Raw genomic sequence first — 26,331 nt, 5'->3', positions numbered from 1 at the left:
TTACACTGACATCGACTAGAACCAGGGATCCACCAGACTAAAAAGGGCAAGTCATTGGTCCAGCCAGGCTGCCAACACTCATCACCTTGCTAGGCCAGCTCTAAATGGATATTTAGAAGCTTTATCAGCCTTGAAGCAGGTGTGCGAGTCCTGCATTTCAAATATTTGAATCCAAGCATCCAGCAGTGCTTAGTGCAAGACAAACCACAAGGGTTGGTGGCCCAGCTCGCCCTGGACAAGCGCAATTCCAATGAAAAATTTCCAGTGCTTTTGTCAGGTGGGCAGTGATCCCAACCATTTCCAGTCCCCAGGGGCTGAGCGATGCTCCGGGGGAATTTGAGCAGGGCATTCTGCACCGAGGCTCAGCGGCTGCAGCCACTGCCACAATTCATTCACGAGTCAGCAAAACTGCAACTGAACAAGTGATTGTTGTCCCAAGGTTCAAGTCATGCATGTTTAACACCAGGAGCCAAAGCCACAGGAGAGTACAGGAATTCTGAACAGCTTCTGCAGCTGCCACACAATAGTTAAGCTCAACTCTAAGCAGCAATACGGTTTTCACATCCTAACAAACGTTTTCTTTACCAGATCAGACTCAATTGTTGATACTTGAAAAGGAAAAACTTTGTGAACAAAACATGATATGGCTGATTTTTTTTTTTTTTTCATTTTTAATGTAGGTCAATAATAGGGAAAAGTTCAGAAAATGGCTTTTTGGTTTCAGATAAGGTTCTACAATATGAAGCATCTCTCTGGTTACATAATCTTTAAACATCAGCCTCTATTTTACCCATGAATCTCAAGTACGCTTCAATCCAAATTATATACAGGTGAGGATTTTAAAGAATACACATTTCCCAGCAATAATCTCCAGGCAGCAGGAATTAAACATTGCAGTAAGCAGCAGTTCAGTGCAGGCCTGACAAATCAACCACAGGGGCTAAGCAAATAATTGAGTTTGCAGGTGGAGTCTCAGTATCTGACTATATAAAAAGCCATAACAAATGGACAATAGGAGGCCAGACACGTGACCATCATCCACTTTTTGGTCATGGACCACCCTGAGCATTTATCAGGCTGCAGAACAGTGTTACTGCTTCAGTCAGTGGGATGATTGTTCTCTCACAGAACCAGTTTGCATTTTCCAGGCTTGCTAAACAATGCTGTGCAGGGTTTATTTAACTGCACTTAAATCAAAATTGTAAAACGTGATCATTATTGTACCTTGACAGGACAAATTTAGTTCAGATAATTCTGCACACAGTTACCACAGACTCACAGGTCAGCCCTTCTCTGTGTATTATTGACTGCTAAGGAGTTGATTTATTGTTCTGATCAGTGTAAACAGACCTAAAAATTCCCTACAAATTCACCTTTGAAGCAGCTTATCCTATCCCATTCCACAGTGTACTTCTCTGAATCCAGAATTTTTCTTATCATTATTACTGTTGGCTGTTTTACATGCTTCATTATTATTACATGCTCATTATTACTGTTGGTAAATCAATGATTTTAGTTAAATTTGAAACTGTTTTTTGTGGAACAGCTGTATTAAAATTGATATTTTATATAAATTTATAGTCAGAAAATAAGAATAAAAGTAGTCCTAAATTTATTCCTAAATTTTAAATTTCTAAATTTTAAATTTCTAAATGTAAATTCCTTCGTGTAAATTCCTACATGAAAATTTCCAAATGGAAATTTCTAAATGTAAATTTCCAAATGGAAACTTCTAAATATATATTTCTAAATATATCCTAAATTTTAGTGCTAGAAATGCTCTCTAAAGTTATCAGGTCCTGCATGTTGCTGTAGGTTAAGTTAAGACACTGAGCAGCGTTTCCAAAGCTGAGTTTAATTTCATACCAACTTGGGAAATTTCACAGCTTTCTTTTCTTTTTTTTTTTTTTGTTTTTGTAAAGCTCTTCAAATTAACACAAACGAAACAAACAAAAAAAAAAAACCAAAAAAGGTTAATAGAAACAAGTCTGATCAACTAAAGTTAAAACACAAATTATAGGTTAAGTAATGAAGAGGAAACAAACAAACAAAAAATAAAACCAAAATAAAAATAAAAAAAAAAAACCACAAATTTTGTCAATTAAAACTCACGGAGGAGTTATAAACGAAGACAAACGAGAAAAAACCAAAAAAAAAAAAAAACACCCCATGAACAAATTGTGGTATTGTACCTTCTGAAGACATGCGTTTAGGCATAGTAGAGACAGGAGCTGGAGAACCATGAGCAGAGGGGTGAGACGGGGGCCTGGAGGGCCGCGAGGGGGGCCTGGAGGGCGGCCGTGTAGGGGTGGCTGCCCGAGGTGGAAGAGAGTTGGGACCTGACTGGTAGCGAGAAGGTGGGCGAGAGGAAGGAGATGGGCAAGGCGATGGCCAGGGAACACCTGACAGAACAAATGATATGAAGGAAAGTATAAAAACTAAAGAAAAAAAATTATGGGGGGTTGAGGGGTCTTGGGGGGGGGGGGGGGGGGGAGGGGGTTGGGAAGGGGGGGGTTTAGGGGTTTGGGGAGGGAAGGGGGGGGGGGAAAGGTCAACAGAAAAAAAAAAAAAAGTAAAAATATGACAAAATGATTTTGCACGTTTAACCCTTTGGGGATTGAGTTTGGCAAGAGGCTCTGCGGGGTTGTTTCCACCACTTTGGGTCGAATTTGGGGTCGGAACGGCACGAGCTCCCCAAAGGGTTAATTAGGATCTACAAATACTACTAAGGAATAGACAGTAAAGTTTGATCTGTTAGCCTGGCATATCAATGCTCTACAGCACCCAGCACTCACCAAGGTCCTTAACAGCTACCAGAGGGTCTCAAACAGCTGGTCACAAACAGCATAACTACACAAAGTGCTACTTGCAAACCAAATGATGAGCAATATCCAGCTAGGAACTGTATCTTTACAAAAAACAGCGGTGTTCAGTGTCTGAATCCTGACATTTATGCCTTTATCAGTTATCTCAAGTATTAATGGAGGATTTTAATCTAGGGGTTCATGGTTTCATATACAGGGTTCATGGTTTCCAAAACAGAATTAATTGAATTTACAAGCCATTCTGAATATTTTAGGTATATGATGTTAATTCAGCAGAGTAATAGGATGACAGAAACCACAAATACTACGGAAAAATTTCAAGGTTAGCATTGTTTGGGCAAGGCTCAGTTGTCCATCCCTTATACAGCTGACTCTGTCTTTAAAAAGGAAGTCTCACTTACCTTTAGATGTTTCTCAGACTTCCTCTCCAGATAGATCACTTGAGTATTATACATTTTTCATTTATTCACAGCAATTTCACAGAACAGCATTTTTAACTTTTAAGAATAATGCCTCAAGGACAGGCTACTGCTGAAAGCCACCTCAAAAATGGTGGTTTTGGTTTATGGAACATCAACTCCTGCTACGCAGTGCCCAGTGACGTCTGGTTAGTTACTACCCATGTGTACAGCAGAAAATACTCAAATACCCATTTGGAGGGAAGGCTTTGGATTCCTTTTCCTAACACTTCTCTTGTTTCCCCATCCCACACCATCATAAAGTCAGCAAGTTGCTTTATTCTTTTCCATGGGAAACAAAACTGATCCATGCACCAGACAGGAAGGGAAGCTTCCTCCTGCCACCCCCCTTTCACTGGGTGTCAGCACTGCTGCTCCTCCACACAGAGCTCTGCAGTGTGGAGAACTGGAGGAACACAGAAAGCAATTTTTAATCTTTAAAACCACACTCTGCACCATCATCTAAGACAGAGGTGTCTGAGAAGGAAAACAAATGACATTTCTGCTCTGCAAAGTACAGTGCAGCTAAATGCAGTTCCACTCTAAGTTAAACCCAAGTCCAACTCGCCACCTCTGTGTTAAATGATGGATGCTACCCTAGCTTGTGGAATACACATCCTAAACTCACTCCATGTGCAGTTGCAACATAATTAGGCAATTCTCTGCAATGTTATAATGTACATTTATTTAGACTTCAGATACTTGCCTCCGTTAACTACTCTTTGATCTGCTCCAGAGTTTGGGCTGAATTCTGAAGTGTGGGATCCAGACCTTGAGATTGGTGGGCCTGAGCCAGACTGGCCCATCCTTGGTGAGTTTTGTCTTCCACTTCCCCAGGACAGGACATCTCTGTTCCTCTGTCCAGGCGGAATGTATTTATTTTCTCTGAAACACAGCAAATTCCTATCAGTCTTAAGACAGAACTGAGAGGCACCAAAAATACCTGATGGAGTGCTCTGCTGGTATTTTTTAATCTTTCTCAGATCAAGCTAAAGGAAAATATTAAATACTATCAGATGTTGACCTAACAGTCACCTCATGAATTGGCTTTTGATAGTGACCACACAGTCCACTTTATGAGCCCCCAGACACTGAAGGATTCAGTTGTAATGCCTGAAATTCTCCATGACATACCCAAACCACTGCCCTTTCCTGTAATCTGGTACGAATTCACCATGGTGACAGATCAGAATGGAGAAGTCTGTTCCCTACAGAGATAATGCAGGGCCAGGCAGAGGTGTACAAGTCAGCCTGGGTGCCAAAACCAGCACAGGATTGTTTACACAAGGTTCCCAACCTGATCAGCCCTGCTGGAAAAGCTCAGTTTCAATGAGCAAACTGCTACAGTCCCAAAACACCGCCATAATTTAAATAAAAATACTATTCATAGTGTATCAAGTACCTAGTGTTCACACCATGTCCTTCTCTTTCATTAGCATTTCTCTGAACAGCAGTATATTTTTCTTCTTCTGTCCTTTCATCATTTTCCAAGGCAACCCGAGCTTTGTATTGGGCACTTGATTCAATTTCCTCTGCTAATTGAGTTGCTCTGGCTTCCCGTTTTAAAAACTCTTCTGAATTATCTCTTTCTAATGGCACCCTAAAAGACAATGGAAAGGAAAAGAATCTCTGAAATGCATTCAAAAGCACAAAGGAGCTACAAAAATTACACAGTGTTAGTTCTAAACAAGTCAAGAGTGAAAAAAACCTTGCTTTTAAGCCAGCAGACTTGCTGTCTTTTTTAGTGTGACAATATTCCTGGACTGGTTTGATATTATGTGCAAATTCAGTGTCTTTTACCTGCCCAGAGAGCTGAGGTCAGAGAGCAGAACTTTTCCACATGACCTGCAAAAGCCCCAGTCCCTAAAGCTGTGCAAAGGCTCCAACTTTTAACATGGTTGAGAACATCAGGAATAAAAAGCATCAGTCTGTTGTCTGGATAGGAAGTTACTCCAAGAGCCCAAATTTGAATTTTTTTAGCTATTTATACATCGCCAGCAGACACAATCCTACTGAAATTAGAGAGTTACATCCTTAATCCTTTGGTAATTCCAGCCATAGAATTTTCAGCTCTTCCTGTTATGAACAACTGCAGAAAAGATGAGTGCAACAGTTGAAAGCACAGGACCAGAAGACCATGACTTCTCATGCCCCAGGACCTCAAACCCACTCATTCCATGTATCCCTCTATAGCAGGTAATGGCATATTGCAGAAAGCATCCCTTGGGAAAGGCACTGAGTCAAAATTCAATACATGAGCACTGAAAGACATAACTAGAGATGGGATTGTACCTGGCACCTCCTTCTGTCCACCCTTCTTGTTTTTCACCTGTCCTAATTTTTGTTCATGTCAGGTTTTACAAAACCCCTTTTTCCCCTGATTTTGAGCTGCAAAAGTTGTTCCATCCAACCTTACTTTAGAATAAACTCCATAAAAACACAGACCACAGCTGAGGCTTGGCCCATGCTCTGCTGGGCATTATATAACCACTACTCCTCATATTTTGAATCATATACAGAAGAAAACCAAAGAAAGTAGGTGGAGATACAGGCCAAGTATGTAATAATATATGCAAAACTACTCAAGTGTTGGTGGCAGAACTAGGAAAACAAGTGGCTTTGCCAAATTCCAAGCCAGCACTCGGCCACTGCATCGCAAGTTTTTTCCCCACACACGTATTTTTGGCCAGTCAAGACATCTACTGACCTTATCAACGGGAACTGCAAGAATATTAAATCAAAACCTCGCCCTTCAGCATAAAGCCTTGGCTCAAATAAGGTTTGCACGAACACAAACCTGGTCATGAGCCTCACTGACCTTGTGTTGGGAACATAAGGAAGGAGAATACCCAATAATCCTCATTTATCTAAAGTGACTGAAGAAAAGGAAGGGATGTATTGCAACCTAACAGGTAAAGATTGATTTTGTGTTTTCTAAGAGATGAGAGAAAGGGGATGCACAAGATGACATCGTTCAGAACCCTGGTGATGACAGAAGCAGCTGATTAATACATTTACTGGACCCAAACTTGTACCTTGATGCACTTTGACAAACTATACCTGCTAATGCTTAGCTCTAGCAAGAGAAAACAATCAAACAATAAATCCTTTACAATCCTGCAGCTGCACATCTAAGCATTTATCAACACTGCTGCTCATCACAGAGTTGGAAAATCAGGAAAAGAGCCTCCCAGTTGCAAGTTGCTTGACTAGGAAAAAAAAATGGAATTAATTTAAAGCCACCTTCATGTTTTTAATCTGTTTCCATTAATATCCAGAGAGCAGAAAGATGGAAGACTGAAGTTCAAAAGTACAAAAAGTACTTAGAGCAGTGAAGGGAAGGAAAGAACAGCTTCCCCAGGATTCAGACATAAGCCGATTAGGACACTTTGATTATCACCATGTTACAGGTCTGTTTGAACCAAACAGGAAAATCAAACTGCTGAACCTGTAGACAAAGTGCACACCAAAAAATCAAAATATCCACTGCCATTCCTTGATATTCAAAAAGAAGTTTCTGCTCTGGGGGTTAAAAGAGTGGGGAAACACTAAAGACATTTCACAATGGCTGCTGAACATCTGCAGTCCATTTGTGTTGCAGTTGCAGTGAACATTATAGCTGCAGACTATTGGGAATAAATCCACACTGCCAGAGCAGCCAGAGCAGGCTTTACACTACTTCTATAGCACAGGTTTTATATTATTATTTATATAAACAAATTTTATAATTTATATTATACATCAGGATTGTCATTTATATTTATATTCCAGTTATTATATTGTAACTAAAACTTTAGTTTAGAGCTGGACAAGTCTGCTAAACAAGTCATCCCCAGCACACAACCCCCCCCTCGGTTATCAGCAACTTTTCCACATTCCAGTATCTTCCAGATCAATTGTCTCAATAAAATTAGGATTTAGTCAAACTGCTCTGCTGGGTTAAACAAAACCTATAGGTACAGCAGCTACATAAAGACAAACTCCCAGTTTTCCACCCTATTCCTGGAATAAATAAGCATTATTACATGCCTAAATTCAGCAAACGTTGCAATGGGAATGAGCTGTGCCCATTTAAGGGAATATATAAAGATTTCTACATCAAACTATTCACAGAACGCTGGCAAGGTTTCTTAAGCACTATTCATTCATTGCTTTTTCAGTTATTTGAGTCCACAGCTTCACAAACTATGCAAAATTAGCTGCAGAATGTAAAGTTTGTCAAACCAGGGAGAACATTAAATACAAATCTAATAACAAAATATTTTGGAACTTACGTATAAGAAGATAAACTGCTGTCATAAGTTGATACTACACCATAATTTTCTTCATTGTAACGAAACATGTCATTGGGATCCCATCCATTAGACTAGAAGAAAATGATGCTTGTTTTTCAAAATGACACTGGAAACACATTCCCTTAAAATTAAGGGCTGATGGCAGAAGTTAAACCTTCTGCCTCTTTCCTGGGCCTATGAATTCACTGTCCAGATAACAAAGTTACAAAGCCACAATTTGCTTCGTGGAAATTCGCTCATAAGATGCAGATTTTACCTTCAAAAGCCAGTTTTTGGGTGTATTTGTGTGGGTTTTGAGGGCTTTTTCTAAATACATACCCACTCTATACTAGAGTAATACTGGCTAGCAAGAAATGCACACATTAATGTCTTTTTGCCTTTTCCAAAAGGTGCAAATTGACACTTCTGACTATTAGAAACATCTCTTGTTGTGGCAAGTGCTGCAACTTTTCAAATGCATTAATGTAATTACCTGAGACCCAGCACAGGCTCAAGACTCCTGTTGATCTGCACAACCTCCCCCCTTCAGTAAAATTGCTCTATTGCAGCATCCAAGCACAGCAAGAAATGTTTTGAATATTTTATAAAAGCACTGACAGTATTGAGTGTTCTAATAAATCCCAATAAACTGACAGAACTGTTCTACCCAAATATGCTCCACAGTAACAGGAGCAGACTCTCCTCTAATCAATAACATTGTTTAATATGCTGCAATCTGAATACCTTGCTAAAATAATGCATTCTTGAGTAAGAGCTGGCTATGATATATAAAGAAATGGCACTGGAGACAATACTCCTCATCTAATGGTTCATAATCTACTAAAAGTGTATCTGTGCTTGGGTTCAGACTTCCATCCATTTCCCCATGTGAAGCCCAGGGACACTGAGCTGAGCACAATCTCCTCATCCTTTCCAAAAGCAGTGACAGTCAGGCAGGGATGCTCTGATTAAACATAAATCACTTTGCTGTATTGCTGAATTTGGAGGCCTTAACAAAAGCTGCTCTTTCTGCCAGTCCCTGAGCCCAACATGTCTCTCACCACAGCAGCTGCCATTTGTCAATATTTGCCACGAGTGGCATTTGAAATCCAGCTTTTCTTATTCAAATTGGTAAAAAGTACTGTGGCAGCTGCTGGTAAAGACTGAACATCCACCATCACAGTGCAGGACAGCGATTTTACTCCAAAGTTCATTACTAGATTAAAATTAAGGAATTCTTTCAAGGCTTCTTTTCATAGAGCATAAAAAAGCAACACTCACCACATCTGTCTCCAGTGCCTCGAGCTCCTCGGAAGCCGTGTTCTCTCCTCCATCCCATGGTTCAAGATCCTTTTCCTTGTGTTCTCCATTAACTTTAGCACTGATGGCTGAATCAGTAAAAGCATCTGCAACAGAGCAGGGAGGGATGAGGGTGAAATCAGTTGGAAAAGTACCCTGGTTTTTATCTGAGGAACAACCAAAAAGCGGCTCAATCACAGGCTCAATAATCCTCACTCCCCTTCTCTTGCAGCTGCTGTGTTCAACAGGACATTAGAAAGGTGCCTACTTTAAATTTATAATAACTGTGGAAGTCCAGACTAACTTCTAATATATCAAAGAACAGAATTATTTTCAGTTATTTCAAAATATTTTACACCAACTACATGAATATTTGGGGAAAAAAAGAGAAAAAAAGACTGAGGATCCCTGTTCTTCTAGAAAACCCAAGGCTTGTATAATACAGTTTTCCAACCAGCCCACACAAAACACTGTGCACACTAATATTTGCACACTAAAACACTGTGCAAATATCAAAAAAGCATGAACCCAATCCCATTCCCTGAATGGGTAAACTACAATTTTCCCTTCAAATATCTGAATTTTTTCTATTTCCACAACTCCTCAACACACCAACGTGCACACACACATTCCCTGGGACATGAACAGAAGTGTCTTCCCTCCCGACAAAGCTTTTCCAAGCAGCAGCTCACCCAAATCCCACAGAAATATTCAGGAACTCTCTCCCTCTTGCTCCCACCAACATATGAGAATAAATAACCAGAAAGGTTCCACTATTGTTTAAAAAAATTATGAAAACATAAAGAAAAAAAAAAAAAGACCACAAGCTATTTTTTTACTTGTTCATGTTTCATTCAAGCCAGACTTAAGAAGGAATAATACCAGAATATTAAAAATGCTGTATAAAAATATCTAAAGCCACTCACCAAGGAAGTCAGGCTTTTGTATTTGTAAGCAACTACATCTCAGAGCTGCCATCCTTAAGCAGAACTTCAAAAAATCAAATTAGCCTGGTATAAGCTTTCAAATAAATAAATCAGCCTAATATAAGTAAGTCTTCAATCCAGAATTTCCTATTATCCTTTACTGATAAAATAAGGAGCAAACATTTCAGACCCTTAGAAAAGCTGCAATCAAACCACCAGGCAGTGCCAGATACAGAAAAACATGGCCTAAATTAACTTTTGGCAAGATCTAAAAATCTTCCTAAGAAAAATGGACTTTAAAGCTCTTATGAAAAGAATTCACAACATATGAAGTTGGCCACTGATGTAACAGCTTTTACACAATCACTGAAGATGTTCTAAAGAGAGGCTGCTGACACTGCTTATTATTCCTGTTTTACCCAATTTCACAGTGAAGTTCTGCATTTATTGGTATGATCTGGCATGAAAATTAACTGTGCTGAGCCTGTCTAATAACATCCAGCACTATCCCATGAAATGCTCACTCAACCCATACACAAAGAACTGTGGGGAAGCAATTAAACATTGTTAATGAGCTTATATGAAACAAAAGGTGCCCCTGCCCTACCTATGTGCTGATCCCAAATTTCAATCACTTCAACTGTCCAGAAGAGCTAAAAACCCAGGTTGACAACAGAAATCACCAACTAACTGCAAGATCCTCTACATGATCCTGCCAAGTCCCACATGCACAAACAAAGAGATTAACTTTCTGTTATATATTATGGGAACAAAAGCATTATGAAAGGCAAGATGCAGAGACACGGTGGCTGCCAAAAATTACCTGTTTCTGAAGGAACTACAACAGATATGGAGAGAGGAGGAGTTGAAAGACATCTGATCCAAATTCAGGTGGAGTTTTTTATATTATATGGTTGAATTCAGGCAGAGCTGAACTCTTGAGTTCCTCTCACAGAATTAATCAAACATCTCCCACCTTGCAAAGATCATTTTCATAATAAAACCTCAGTAATGTTCTCACTATTAACAGCCCCCTTTTGCTTCACAAAGGAACCCCAAATCCTCCAAATAACCTACAGATTTCTAAGTTATTCCAACTTGAAAACATCTCTTCACACAGAGACAAACAACTTCTAAAATATACTGTATTATAGTATATACTATATATATGTTCAAATGTCTTCTGAAACTACACAGCAACACAGTGCTACAATCCACAGTTAAGGAGTAGCTAAAAAGCACATTTTTAAGGCTCTTTTATTTGGAAACTCTGCATGTACCTTTTCAATACCCTGTAGTTAATTCTGCCTTAACCCAGACAAACCAGAGCTGCTCCTGTCCCAACCATTGTTAATTCAGTGTTTCAAGTCTGATCCACTCAGATTGGACATTTTACAGCAAATGCAAGTTGGAGGCTGCTCACGGCACTTTAAAAACTGTGAACTTTGTTTCTACCTCTCTGGGAGTAGAGGGAACTCTTCTCCACTGAGATTAGATAAATATGAGTTAGGAGGCCTAATGGAGACAATCTGTGTTTCACAGCACTGTTTCCTTCATTTCTATTAAATTCCTTCAGGCAAACTCCACACAACTGTGCCATTTTGGATACAGTGAATAAAATACCAGCTTAACAAGACTCATCTACTCAACCCACTAATTTTCTTATTTAAACAGCCACATAAACATCCAGCAGTGCTGTTATTGTAATGACACAGATGAACTGAGGGAAAAACGAGTCAAAACAAAAACTCCTCTATCTACCAAATGCTACAGGTCTGAATAAGATGTGTACTTATGTCACTGCTCAGCTTCCTAGTAGAATCCAGTGTATCATGGGGCACAGGAACCTTCACTACTCTGCATTTCTCATTTTAGAATGACAGTCACAAGCGAGACTGCACCAGTTTAACCTCTACAACTCAAAGAAAGTCCAGAGTTAGGAGAAATTTAAGCTACAAAGGCAGACTTCCAGTCAGACAATATGGTCTCCAGAGCATCCAGGCAAAGTTTAAATGTAGCAGAACGGTACCTCAAGGCACAGATCACTATTTTCCTGGAACAAACAGCCTGGCAGACACACGGGAGACCAAGATTAAAAATCCAGCAAGTCAAACAAGCCTCCACCGAAATTAATGAGCAACAAGATTGAGAACGTATGTAAAAAATTCTAAAAATAAAAGTTTCCAAAACAAAAACACTGTTCGTATGATTATTAGCAAAGCAGGAGCTAAAACATGAGCTGCTGCTCCAAGTGCTGACTGGCAGAGTAATAACAGACAAGACACTGCACAGGCTCAGCCTCCCCTTATCTGGTGCCTCTTATCTCTGAGCTGTTGAAGGAGCAATTCACATGACACCTTGACACGGCCAAATTTTTAATCAATCCCTTTTCTACACCGTAAAACCCAAGTTAAAGATCAAACAAAACCTGGTGAAACAAAGGGCTGGAGCTGTAACACTCAATTAGTCCCCACTGCCTCTGTACCTGCTTAATGTGACATTTCACAAGCAAAGGAGTTGGGTATCAAGGATCTACTTCTGTTTTAAAGCCTGGTAACTGGAAAAAAAATCCCAAGGACAAGAGAAAATCACAGTAATACAAATCAAAAATATACATTCTGTGAAAAACTCAGCTTGGGCAAATTCTTCAAGCATGTGCCATTAAATGAGTTAAAGAAAAAAGTGCCAGAATAGAGCAATTAGGAGTCAGGGTTTAATTAACTTCAGTGTCCAATGTGCTCGTTCCCACAAACATATTTTGAGCTACTAATGGTGAAGAGCACAAATATGCAATTAAGTGCAAGTCTGCAGTTCAAATGCCATGAAACCCATCATTGCCAAAGGTGCTGATGCTCACACTGAAGCTTTGATCAAGCCTAAGCAAGGCCCAAAGTAAACTGAGCTTTCACCTTAAAGGTTTCAACAGTAAACTCTCATTTGTTTTGTAACTACTTACTACTGATTTGAAACATTAAAACCAGTTACCACCAGCTCTGCTGAGCCAACATTTCCTTCCTTTGTTCATAAGATGCCTACTGCTATTCCCCTTGCAACACTTTCCCTGGAAGGAGGCCACTTGCAGTGCTAATTCAAGGAAAAGCCTTAACAGCCAATTCTCTTCTGCCTTGTTTTTCATTGCATTTGTGATATTTTTCTCAGAGTGCAGCAACAGAGCCAAAACCCAATAAAAACATTGTAGAAATCTTTTACTTTAACAGTAGTTATGATGTTTCAATTGTCTTGTCTTTAAAGAGAAGCCAAGAAGGCAACTCCAAAGCCTTGATGAAATTTGAATCATATGCAAACCAGCACTATCAGTGTTTAGGGCTCCAGGAAAGCTGGAAGCTTCTTCTGTAAAACCAGATCGCGCAGCAGCTCTGAGATCTCAGCACTCAAGAGGTGAAGCAGAAAGATGTGACGTGTTAATGCACAGCCCAGGATTTCAACTTGCACCTCAGAGCAGGTCTGGAGCAGTTGATTTCCAGTGCATGTGCAGAACTCGGTGTCAGTCCCAATTTAAAGGCAGACAGAACAGTCTGAAAGGGGGTGATGGGTGTAACACAGCTTCACCTGAGTTTTCCAAAGCATGTGTCATTCATCAGCCTGTACTGCAGCAAACCTCAGTTCCACAGAGACCTCAGGTGATCCTTTCCATTCTTTCTGAAGCCTAACAAGCACCTGCACAAGCAGAAAGGTCTGTGCAGACTGACAGAGCTGCAAATACAGGCCTGGGAAGTGGGGACAGATTTACTTTTTAAACATTAACTGCTACAACGCCCCTGTCCACACAGACCTAAAAGTTTTTCTCCCAACCCTTCCAATTTCTACAATCTGGGCAGACACCATTCTTTCTCCAGCGGTGCATTTGAAGGTGCAGTGTCACGCTTGGCACAAATGTACCTGTGCTGCTCCCAATTTCACCCACCCCAAGCCTGGTGTTCCCTCCCCTGAACTCTGATGCAGCTGCAGGACGAGTTATCGGCTCCTGCCCCAAAGCTGCACCGCTCTGATAGCACTGGGAGCTGCCTGGCAGGCTCTGTTGGATGGTTCTTCACACACAGCTGTATTTTCCTCTCTTCTCCATCCCATTCTCTTTCTCCCTGCTGCTTTTTCCCAGTCCTCTTCCAGTCTTTATTGCCTGACTTGTGACTCAATCCAGTGAACATCTTCAGGAGTCTCTTGCCCAAACTCCTCCAGCCCGGCAGAGAATAAAAGCCAGAATAAAAATCCACATTACTCCAGATACTGAACTGGGAAACCAGGATGCACTAAAATTTTCAAAACACAAATTTCTGCAGAAATTTAGTTTAGTTCTAGGGCTCCCCAAAATTCCAACAGCCTCCTAAGAGGTAAGAAACTACACAAAGAGATCCCAACAAACCTTATTCCAGGTGAGACTGACAACAATCCCTATTCTAGGTAAGCCTCTCAACAGAGAGCTCGTGAAGTGCCCCTTTCTTGGACTACATTTTTAAAGCAGAGAAAGCCTTTCCAATCAAATATTTCCAAATTGTCTCCTTATTTGTCTGTGAAAGCCAAAAAACACTGAGGGTTAGACAATTTAAAGGTATTTGTCCCTGTCCCACTTTGAGCACCAGGCAGTGACGGTTCCCAAGACAAGGAGCACCATCTCCTCATTCAGGAGTTTAGACTCAGTTTTCACTGTGAATCACAGGTTTATCTGACCCACTGCCATGAAGATTTGGGTTTATTTACATGAACAAAAGGCCAGCAGTTCCTGTGTGCACGCTCACACACTTCCATTCTTTTGAATCCTTGCTTATTTAATTACCCAGGAAGCAGAGAGCCCCTCATTGCTCTAATGTGAAGGTGTGATCAGAGTTACACTTTTAAGTGTCATTTCAAGATAACACATTTTTGAGACAAAATGGAAAGCAGACTAATTTACCCACTATGAGTTATCAAGTTTTGCAGCCTTCCAGTTTATCTTGCTCCAAGTCTCTACAGCTTTATTTCAACTCTCCTCTCCAGTACTTAAGAGATTTACACTCCGAGATATTCCACCTAATAAAGTGAACTGAGGGACTGCTCGACCTGAAGCAGTCATTTTCTTCTAGAAAATGTCCATTCCTAGAAGCAGGAGCGTATTTTTCCTTCAGTCTGTTCAAAACCTATGAAGACTGGATAAGGCAGAGCCCCATTTGCATTAACATTAAAGTGAAGTTCATAGCAGACCCATTATAAAACAGTTCTTGTGTAATTTAAATTCCAAGTCCCATCCAGAACCTGGAACCTATCTGCATTTCAATGCTACACTTGCTCTGACATTATGCATCATCTTCTGGGAAAAGCAAAATTCCTTGAGAAAAAAACCAAAACAAACCTCTCATTCTTCAGCTTTAAATCAGGCAAGAACATCCACACAAGGTGAAGAGAGAAAGATCTCATTAAATGTCCTCTGTCCCTACACATCTCTAAGTCTCTGATAATGGGAATAAAACATGTTGCAATAACCACTGAGCTCCCAGAGAGAGTTGTTAATCAACTTGTAAATGTACACATACACAGTTCCACCCCACACACAAAGCTGTGCACTTGCTTTTATTCTTTATCCCAGCAAATCAGCAACACAGGCACAAAACCCCTTCAAATTTGCTGCCCAAAAGAGAGAAATTTGCACAGGAATTGAGCTGTCTGACTTATGAGACTCTCAGGTTCCAAAAAATAATTAGGGGCTTGGAGGTCACACAGTAAAAGTATGAAAACTGCCTGACTGCCTGTAAAATAATTTAATTTTGACAGTTTCAAGCCATGTCTTCAAGATTTTAAGACCCGTCTGCCACCCCACAAGGTTCTTCTGTATTTTGGAAAGCCTACAAGTCTACAAGTAGCAAAGCAGAAATGAAAAACACAAGTTGAGGATTTTTAAAGATCTCTGAGCTCTGTTTGCAGTAGCATTTTTACAATATTTCAGTGAATGCATGTTTAGATACAGAAGTTAACTCAATATAGACTCAATTTGTGTCTTCACGGATTCCTCTATAACATTTAACAGCATAATTTAGAAAAGATATTTATAAAAAAAAAAAAGTCGATCTCCCACAGAATCTATAAAATGGTTTGTAAAACTACAAAGGCTTTGCCTTCCAGACACCAAAGCCAAGTGGTCTCACAAAGGTTCTGCAACCCATTTAAAACATATTTGATAAATTTGAGATTTCAGGAGTTTTGCACTCGCTAAGAATTAAGAATATGAATGTGAACTTTAATTTTTGGATCCTGAAGCACCTACTTTGAAAAAACCTTGACTTATGATCTCATGACAACGAACAATTTTAAAAACAAATATACCTCTTCTGGCATAATTGGTATCCATATCCTTAAAATGCACCATCACAAAATCTGAAGACTTGAACAGGATACTCTCCAGAATGTCTTCACGTTTTGGCCCCAAACTGGATTCTGCAGTTTTCCGATGAGCAGCATCAACCACCAAATCACACTGTGGGACACACAGAAAGGCTCTCAATTAATGCACCATCAGCTACTCAATAAATTCACCTACTTGCAAAAAAAACCCCAGACATTTACAATCTGCTTGTGCAAGTAGTCAAAATAATTCACAGTAAATATTCGAACTAAACAAAATAGTCACGTTTTAATCAAACACTGATTATCAGGAGCTTTGAAAATAAGAGTCAAAATGTCAAAAAATTACCTTAGGACTGTAGGTTTTAAAAACTCCTTCATATATACCACCATTTTTCACCTGTACTTCACATTTGGATCCCTAGAACGCAAGAAAAATGAAAATATAACTTTCAATGAGACAAATGACATGTCAGTGATTTTTCTTAAACATGTATTCCTTACATAAGTGCATTGTGTAAAAAAACAGTTCAATTTTCAGTCAGATCTCCTCATTCAGCACCTGCCAATTTACAGACCCACTGCTGTGCTCTGCAGCTGCAAACAGCTGCGTGTGTATGTGCTGCTCTGGAGGGATTTAAAGATACTCACAGGAGCATATTTGGTTCTTACAAGACTCTTGACCAGTTAAAGCACAAAGAAGTTCTTGCTGAAAACCAAGATCTGTCCATGTGTGGGTACAAAAAAGGATGAAAGCTTAACATGGACTCAAGGAGATGTGGGATTTAATTTTGGCATGTCAGGACTTCCTTTGGAATCTGGGAGAAAGGGTTCTAATCCTTGCACACAGACCCATTTTATTTACCCATAACCTCTCTAAAAACAGAAAATTCAAAATATGACCAGTGCACCTAAGAAATCTGCTGTACCTCTACAAATTAAAATCTTTCCAAGTCAAAAATACAGAATTATTGAGATCAAGTTGGCAGAAAGTGCCTAAAATTTAATATTCACTCCATCATATTACAATTACTGGACTAGTTAACAATTCTCTGTCACTACAGGAACTGTTTCCCCTCTTCCAAACATGAAGACTTACAACAACTGATGTGAGTATGTGAACCATTCTCATGTTTGCATAGATGCCATCGAAAGAAATCTGAAAAATAAGAAAGAAATCATGAATACAGGAGAAAAACTTGTAACAGTTCTAAAATTCAGAGCACCCAAACCAATGCTGGCCTTCGTATGAGTTCCTAGAAACACTGGTTCAAAGCCTTACTCAGGCAATATACATAGAATGTATATTTAAATTAATATTGAATATGACACAGGAGATTTTTAAAGGACCATTAGCTTTTCTCTGACCAATTAAAGATCTAACACCCTTCCAAACAAGATAAAAATCCCACTCAATAAACAAGGAAATATCACTCAATACTGAAATTCTCTGGCTGGTTGGGTGAAGCTCATGCACAGACTCGAGGGGCGTCAGCAGGGCTTTGTTTTCTGACTGGAAGAGCCCTGCTGACATCCCTCTCTGCCTTAAGAACCGTCAAGAGCAAGGCACTCCAAGTGGTGCAGAAGTGAAAAGGTGCTTTCAGGCTGCTGAACCACATCTTTTCATCTCCCAGCCCTGATTACACCCGTTAACAGGAGCCAAAGCCGTCGAATCGTCGAGCGCCAAATTGCTACAAACCCTGTTATTAAAACAGTCCAAAGTCATTCACTGCAGCACCAGGATCTGAAACCCTGACTGGGAGAGCTCACCAGGTACCACCAGGACACATTCACTGCTGAGGATGTCTGTGCTTTGTTGCAATAACTGGTATCTCTCCCTGTCAACTCTGTGCTTGTGAAATGAGCAGGGACCTCACCATATTCTGAGCTTTTCCACTGACAACACATCTTTTCAACTGTCAGCTCCTTAATCCACTTACTGCTCTGTGCCAGCCACTTCCCTGGGCTGCAAAGACACGTCTGAGGACACTCCTGTGCTCAGCACTCAGCACACAGGACATGAAGACCAACACTTGGATGATGTTTAGTGTTTGCATATGGCCTTTTTCACCAGACTCCCTCAAAGTTTCTTTATTTTTACTCAAGTGCCTTGATATCTTCAATAAATGTTAATATAAGTAAACTGTGGCCCTTTTAAACCTTCCTACTTCTGCTCCATACCCCCAAATTAGCCATCTTTGAAAATCAGGCCAATAACAAATGGGCAAATATTTGATTGGTGCAGTTCAAAGATCCACATCTTTAGCTCTGATAAAATGATGTTCTACAAGTCAAGCCACATCTATACTTCAATCATATATAGCTTTGAGAATAACTAAAGACATTGGGGGTAGGAGAATACTGAGTTAGCAATTTTATAGTAAAGCTAAATAAAATAGTTATTTTTATTTAATTAAATGCTGTCTTAAATCTCTTTAAGGGAGAAGCCAACGTTAGAATCTCCAAATAGGAACTAGTTCAAAAAGCACTGCCTCAAGCTAAATGTTATTCACATCTACAACTAGAATTGCAGGAAAATGCAGAATATTTATGTAAGTGTAGTCAAAAGTTTAAGAGAACCTTCCACCCTTCACCCTCCCAGGAGACTTAAATGAATGCAAGATGCTACTCTTTAGAAAATTGTATCTCAGTCTCAAGTATCCAAAGGAAAAAACTGGGAGAACATTCCAGTATCTGCTATTCTTATGTCTCTAAGTTGTTTCCTCTTACCAGGAGTGGTACAATGAGGAGAAACCTCAAACTTACCGTAGGCTGAGGTGGTCCTTTGCCACTGCTGCGGCCTCTGGAATTAAACACACACAGGGGATGTGATTAAAACAACTGCCCAAACTGCTGCATTTCTTACCACGTAAGAATTCCAAACCCCATCTTAATACAGAGTTGAGAATGGGATCAGGAAAACCAGCATTCCCATAGAGCAGAACCTGACAATTACAGGCCCATTGAGTTCATCCTCCAAATTCCTGACCTGCCAGCAAGTGCCTTTAGCAGGCAGGGGGTTACTTACAATTAACTAAAGGAGAAAATGAAGAAAATACTAAGCCTATGCCATTGTTCCAAATTCCAAACCTTACCAGCACACAAAACCAAACCTCAGTTCAGGCTCAACCCCTACTTAGGAGGGTCCTTCTCTGAGGCTCTGAACTTGTCACTGTGTCAGATGAAGGGCCACCCAAATAACTGAGGAGCCCTGGTTGTGAGGCTCAACCCACAGAGCTTGTTTCCAACTGCTCTCACAACCCAGCAAGATAAAGTAATTAAGTCTGTCCATCCTCTCCAAAACACTGACTCCTTTTAATGCAAACCTGCCTATGTGCAGCACTCAGGACACTTCCATAAGCTTTCAAATTAACCTGGATGCTCGAGATACCCTGCAAGCTGAGCTGGATCAGTCTGTGCCCTTCACCTCAGCCATCTCAGTCCCAAAACATCCCTGCAGCTGGTAAGTCCACAACAGCTCCAGTTCTTCAGATCCACTGGTGTGTCTTAATTCTAAGTTCCTTCCTTGTACCAAGAAGTCCCAGTTTCAAATACTTCTCATAGTGATTTAGATTTATATTACAACTTCAGGAGCGCCCCAAGCATAATGTGAGGCAAAATTAAGTCTTCTACTGAAAAAAAAAAAAGTTTTTAAAATAGAACCACCTTATTGATGCACAACCATTTCATTAAAGAGACACAAAGAATCACGTCCATGTTTCAAAATATCCAAACAACACTGAAATCTAAATCCCACAGAATGTCATGGAATCCCAGAATGGTTTGGGCTGGAAAGGATCTTAAAGATGATCTCAATCCAAGCCCCTGCCATGGGCAGGGGCACCTTCCACTAGACCAGGTTGCTGAGAGCTCTTGAACACCTTCACTGCATTCAACTGCTTTTGAAAACACCAATCTACCCCTCAAAATAACATGCCCTTAAAAATAAGGCTCATGGGACAGTCAAGAAATCAAAGGAACTTCTCTCCCAACGAACATAAATAACTCTCCAATAAATTTGGTAGAAATAAAGGCCATCAGAGAGCCATGAAAGGATTTAATGAAGAAAAAATGAAAACCCACTAAACTATCACCTGCCTCATTTAAGAAAACAAGTTTCTGCAACAAAATGTGGTCTCAGAGCATCCCCCACACTGGTGACATCTGCTGATGGCAGGACCTGCAGATTTGGGGGGCCCAGCAGGCATTCTCAGAATATTGCAGAACACTAATCTCAGAGAAAAAAACCACAAATTCTAATGCAAATAATCTTTATTTAACTACCATCAGCCTGAACTGTCCATAGAAGCTTCACAACTTCACCTTGCTCTGGAGACAAGAAACTCTCACCATTTCCTAAACCTGCCATTTGTTAAATGGCAACCTGGAACAGCATTTTTGCATAAAATTCAGAGGAATGATCCCTCTGTTTCTGAAAGTCATTTCACCAGATGAGAAACCCCCAAACAAGAGGTTCAGTCCAGTTCTGACTTGTCCTTCTATTACAATCAGAAACGGAACCACCACGGCCGCTCACAGGACTTGGCCAAAGTCAACCAATTTCAGCAGTTCTATCTGTTGGTCTCAAGGATTTTAGATCCTCCTCCTTCATCAGCTACAGAAATGGTCAAAAGGGAAAGAGTTTGGTGCCTTTGCAATAGAAACCATCCCATTTTTAGTGACAAAGTATTCTTAGAACTTAAATAACTGGGTTGCCGGACTGGTCAGAAAGTTTGGAGCATTCCCTCCAAGCATCAACCCAACTGTTCTGGATTTTCCATCTCTTACCACATTTCCAAAATTACCCTTCCTACCCACATTTCTTTAAGAAATAAACTGCTTGTGCACATCCATGTTGGCAAGAGGTCCCAAATTCTACATCAGCCAAGGGTTAAGGTACCTGCAGAAATTCTTTATATTACTCTGATCTAACATATCTCTTTAAAGACCTGGCCTTTTGTTTTCCAGCTTGTGTTAAACATAAACCATTGAAAAAAAAGGAAAGACATTCACCAAGAGGAAAAAAATGAAGATATTCACCAATCCAATTCAACAATACAGCCAAAACTGTGTCTTCTCCTAAAACTGAGGCCACCAACTTGAGTTTCATATTCCAATAGGTGAAAACTCAAGTTCAAACTACCCTTTGACACATCTTTGATGTATCAAATGAAAAAAACCCACTTAAAATCTCTGCAAAAGCAGAAAGCAAGTGGGTTTTGCCAGAAGTTTAACATAATTTAGAACAAGAGAGTAAAACTAAGAATGGGGGAATCCAGAAGGGTCAGTAGTAATTTGGCACTGCTACCTAAAACCCCATTTTCATTACAGCAAGTATGGAAAATTTAAAAAAAAAAATGCACTTTGCATTGCAGAAATGTGGTTAAAGGTAAACCTGGGCAGCTTGGCAAACCCAACCTGGAAACCCTTTGCTTTGGGGTAGCAAAGACATAAAATCAGAAACTACGAAGTACCATCAAGCAATTACACTTAGTAGCCAACTCCTTCAGTCCAGCACTGACACCTGAAGAGTCAAAGTCTCCAGCAGGGCCCAAATGCTGCACAATAAATATTTTTCCCCAGCAGCGACTTACACATTTTTTTCTATTTTTATGAGTATTTCCTACCCTATTCCTCACATCCCTCCTCCTCCCTATGTTTACATGCCAAGTAGAGCGTTTGTATAAGCAAAACAAGGTCACACATTTATATTTTCCCAGTTAAGTGAAAACTAAGGCAAGGGAAACAAAGTCCTGCATGTGAAAGAAAGTCTCAGCTTTTCTCTCCAGTGGCATCTTCACTTTGAGACTAAGAAATAAATGCAATCACCCTGCAATTAATGCCTAGTGCAGAAGTGCAGCTACAAAGAGTACTCAATTTAAGAGTGAATGGATGTTTCTGGAGCACTGATCTTACTGCAGCTTGGAAAGCAAATTTACAGGATATTCTAAAGAATTCTAGTGCAGAGAGCTGGGAAAGCTTTTCTTCTGAGGAAGAAATCGGAAGTACAAGGTTTTATTTCAGTGTAGTGTTCGGCTGTATAAAGTCAAATGAACCAAAGCTGTCAATTAAGATTATGCAAGTCCTGCAGGTTTGTTTTCTGTAGTTTTTTCCCCCACTACTGACATCAATAATGTCAATTCCTGTTTCCACAAGAAATGACAGCTTCTGTAGCATCTGGATATGGAATAACCTGCCTCCAGTCTGACCCAGTGCACACCAGTAACCTGCTGATGGGCTTAGTCACTGTAGAACCTTCTTCATCTACATTGCCATGAATCAGTTGTTAAATTAAAAGTTACTCAAAATCAGGGATATAATATCATGCTGAAGTGCGTTCTCAGTGCTAAGGGAAGAGACCTGCAGGTTAACCAGGCATTTTGCTCAGCAGTTTTGCACAGTTGCACTAAAACCCACACAAAGACGTGAGAACAAACTAGAAACCCTCTGAATGGCACGTGTGATCAGCCCTCCAGAACAGTCACTCCCATTATATCCCACTGCCTTGGCACTCAATATTCCCAATTCCTTCAGTCTGAACAGGATTGACACCTCTCCTAGCCTTTCCTTAAGCTTATAAAAAAGGATGTCAAGGAAAAAGGAGAATAAATGTTGGCAAGAAGTGTGTGTAGCTTGTTTTTGAGACTTATCCATGGGATTATTTCAGTTTTAGTTTTTAATGGGAAAAGCCATTTTTAAAGGGTAGTACTTTAGAGTCTTCTCAAATGACCCCCATGTCCAGCTAGGCAAGAAAGTTACCAAAATGAAAAATCCCTTCTGCCACAATTGTAACCAAAACCTGAGTCTTTGCCCTCAACAAAATAACAATGGGGGAAATTAATAACAAAAAAGGATGAAGAGCTTGGAGGAAGGCTGGGATGGATACAACTTCCAACCAGAGGGCAGCCAACCCTCCTGTGCTTGCATAAGGACAAAACTCAGACACAAAAAGCACATGTTAGATAATGTTCTGACCAGCACAGGGAGCAGGTTTGGGAACCAGGTCCACACTTTCCCTAATTACAGTTCATTGTGCTCTTGGCATCTCCCCTTCAGCCCCAGCCCACCTGCCATATCAAACCCAGCATTTCACTTGGGGCCTCTTCATAAAAAAGGTATTCATCTTTCTTTTTTTCTTGAACACTTCTAAAAGTATCTTCGTTTCTGATTTTTCCCCTTATGTAAAGGGAAAATTAATGGTATAATGAAAACCCCTGGAATGCCTTGTTTGTTCACACAAGATTTTACCTTTCCCAACATGAAACAGAGATGTCCATCACTGTGAGCCCATGGAGACCAACACCCTCCACTCATGATCAGAGGTACAAGGACGAAAAGCTCAGCCCAGTTCTTACAGCAATAAACTCCCAGCAGAAAATTAGGCCCAGGACAGCTAATTATCCATGAGTTTTCTGCCCAAACTAAGCTTTTAAAAGCAACTTAGCCATGAAAAGTAACATTTTCTTGTATTTAAGGTAAGAAAGGGAATGCTAGGGTTGCAGGGAAATGAGCTGCTGGGAGGAAAGCTTGGCAAAAATTGGAGATGTTTTAAGTTGCTATTAAATGATACAACGCATCAAATTGGTATGAAGATGCAGGCCACCTAAATTTTGATTTTTTAAACAGAAAAGCCACTCAGCTTTTCATTTACATGGACAGATTTGCAGCACGAACCATCCCTGAATTTGTACTCCCAAAAAGACAGGACTTCTCTTCAGGACAGCAATAGGATAAGTTCTCTGAAGGTGTTCCACGGGGCTGTGATTTTACAGACCCCTCATTCAGAAATAACTTGAAAAATTAACAAAAAAGAGTGGGAAGACCTCTGTCAGTTGTTCAGCAGCCCCACCAGGACTCCTTAAGGAGTTCTGAGGTGGGATTTCTCCAGCAAAACTAAAAATACAACACTGGTAGGAGAAATCCAGTGGCTTTAAGATTAAACTTGGGAGTGAAATTGAAGTTCAAATGCCCAAATCTATACAGGCAAGTGCCCCTCATCAGACTGAATTCCAAAAAAAAATCAGCTGTGGGTTTTGTTGCCCTTCAGGTTAACCTCTACAGTGCCACTGTGCGCTGGCAGGGACAGAGCACAGCAAACATCACGTCCAGCCCAATGCCACATGTAAAACCCATCAAATGGGTGCCCTGAGCTGCCAAGGTATTGTTGTTGTTATTTATTTTGTCCTTTTCAACCCTTCCAAAGCTCTTCCGCTTCCAGTTCCACGGGCTGGGAACAAAGTAAAGCCCCATTTCCAGTGATGTCCAACAATGGGGCCACTGTAAATTCCGTTTTATTGCCAGGGCCCAAAACTGAGTGGGAATAAACGTTCAGCTGAGGAGGAAGACGAATAAAACCCGAAATGAAACTGCTCTGAGCGACTGTGACCTTCAGAACTGTTACCGTCCCACTCTGATCGTTTGTTATGACCCCCACAGCCCCGGAAAAATTCACGGCACTACCAAGTTTATTATTTGAGGGAGAGGAACGGGAAAATAGGTGTGGGTTTATGTACGTAATACTAAGGGAAGGAGCGGGATGGATCTTCCAGGGGCAGTGAGTGCGGGGCGGGGGGGGCGGGGGGGGCGAGGAGAGGGGAGAGCTCATCCTCTGCAGGATCCCTGCCCCAAAAATCCGGGAAAAGGCGAGGCCTCGGAGCCACCATCCAGCGGCGCGGCCTCGCCTGCCTTCCCGCGAGAATCTCACTGCGCTTCCCATTTAAAAAAAAAAAAATAATAATAACAAATAATATTAAAAATGAGAATTATAAAAATAATAATACGAGTAAAAATAAAAACTAATAAGAAAAAACAATCACACCCCCTAGATGTTAAAATAAATAAATACACACACACACACACCGGGTGAGTCGAGGGCGCCGCGCCGCCATCGCGGGGCCCCGGATCGCCGCCCCCTTTCCCCGCCCGGGCCGCCCCCCGGCCCCGCCGCCATCGCCCGCGGCCCTTCCCGCGCCGGCCCCGGCACGTGCGGGCCCCGCGCCCCCCGCTCCCCCCGCGCCGCCTCGGCAGGCGGGTCACGTCGGCGCCCCCCGCCACGGAGCCTCCCCCGCCGTGCCCTCCCCGCGCCTGAAGGGCAACCCGGCCGCGGCCCGGCCTCGCCCCGCCACTGCGGAACCCCCTCGGCGGGGCCGCGCCCGCCGCCATCGCGGCCCCCGCCCCGGCCCCGCCATGCTGCGGGCCCCGCGCCCCCCCCGCACCGCCGCCGCCGCCGCCCATGGAGAGGCCGGTGCGGGGCGCGGGGGGGTTGGGGGGGGGGGGCGGCGGGGGCGGGCGAGCGGCGCCCGCGCCGGGAGCAGAGCGGGAGCCGGGGCCGGTCCCGCGGCACTGCGCACCCACCTGCCCATGTTCTGCCTGCCCGCGGCTGACGGGAGGCCGGGGCCGCCGCCGCCGCCGCCGGGGGGCTTGCGGTTGTTGCCGGCGGGCTGCGCCGCCGCCGCCGCTTGCTTGAGGGACATGGCGAGGAAGGAGGGGAGGGAGAGCGCCGGGGGTCGCGCCGGGCTGTGGGTGCGCTCGGCCGGTCCGCGCTGCGCTGGCGGGGCCGGGGCGCCGCTGGCTCGGCCGGTTGCTCCCAAACAGTGCGAGCGGGGCGGAGGGAGCGGAGCGCGGCGCGGAGGGATCCGCGGGAGGGGGGGAGGATGAAGGGGGGGCGGGCGGCGGCCGCGCCGCGCCGCGGTCTGAGGAGAGCAGCGAGGCCGGGGGGGCGCGGCGGCCGCACCCGCGGGCTCGGGGCTGCCCCGCGGGGCCGGCGGGGCGGGGGCAGGGGGCGCGGGGCGGGCTCGGGGCGGGCGGGCGTTGCGGACTCTTTACGGGAAGTCGGAGGGCGCGGCGGCGGTACTGCGGCGGGTGAAGGGGCGGGGAGGGAGGGGGGACACGTGAGGCGGCGGCGCGGGACGGCGGCAGCGCCCGCCCGGCCCGGCCCGCCCGTGAGGCCCCGGCGGTGCCGGAGGGGCCCCCAGCCCGCACAGCCCCCCGCGCCCGCCGGTGGCACCGGGAGGGTCCCCCCTGCACCTCCCGGTGCGGCTCCCGCGGGCGCGATCCCCGCGTTGCGGCCCCGCAGGCCGCGGCCTGGTGCGGCCCGGCCGCGCTCGCCCCTCCCCGGGCCCCAGCGAGCGGCGGTGGGAGGGCGGCGGGCTCGGCCCGCAGCGCATCGTTCAAAAGAAACCAGGCGGCGAGAGACAACGAAATGGAGGAAAAATGGCCG

At 42.6% G+C, this 26,331-nt stretch overlaps 1 protein-coding gene across 11 annotated transcripts in view; it reads right to left on the bottom strand.

The window, feature by feature from the left end:
* Positions 1-25,721, bottom strand: part of ATXN2 (ataxin 2) — a 51,140-nt gene extending 25,419 nt beyond the window's left edge. For 6 of the 11 annotated variants that reach the window (XM_039380341.1, XM_027714907.2, XM_027714909.2 and 3 more), the window contains exons 1-10: positions 25,467-25,720; positions 18,879-18,915; positions 17,212-17,271; positions 16,462-16,533; positions 16,095-16,245; positions 8,839-8,963; positions 7,558-7,649; positions 4,686-4,883; positions 3,990-4,168; positions 2,193-2,402 (exon numbers count right to left, since the gene is read on the bottom strand). In XM_039380341.1, the coding sequence (XP_039236275.1) occupies positions 2,193-2,402; positions 3,990-4,168; positions 4,686-4,883; positions 7,558-7,649; positions 8,839-8,963; positions 16,095-16,245; positions 16,462-16,533; positions 17,212-17,271; positions 18,879-18,915; positions 25,467-25,585 (1,243 nt within the window). In that variant the 5' untranslated portion in view covers positions 25,586-25,720. Of the gene's footprint in view, positions 1-2,192; positions 2,403-3,989; positions 4,169-4,685; positions 4,884-7,557; positions 7,650-8,838; positions 8,964-16,094; positions 16,246-16,461; positions 16,534-17,211; positions 17,272-18,878; positions 18,916-25,466 lie in introns of all 11 variants that reach the window. The other 5 variants (XM_027714914.2, XM_027714915.2, XM_027714916.2 and 2 more) reach the window with 2 other exon arrangements.
* Between the last annotated feature and the right edge of the window lie 610 nt (positions 25,722-26,331).

This window comes from Pipra filicauda, unplaced genomic scaffold (assembly GCF_003945595.2).
Source record: "Pipra filicauda isolate LSUMZ 115617 unplaced genomic scaffold, ASM394559v2 scaffold192_size1418226_pilon, whole genome shotgun sequence".
Classification (NCBI taxonomy): Eukaryota; Metazoa; Chordata; class Aves; order Passeriformes; family Pipridae; genus Pipra; species Pipra filicauda.
This window is presented reverse-complemented; position numbering and strand designations above follow the sequence as displayed.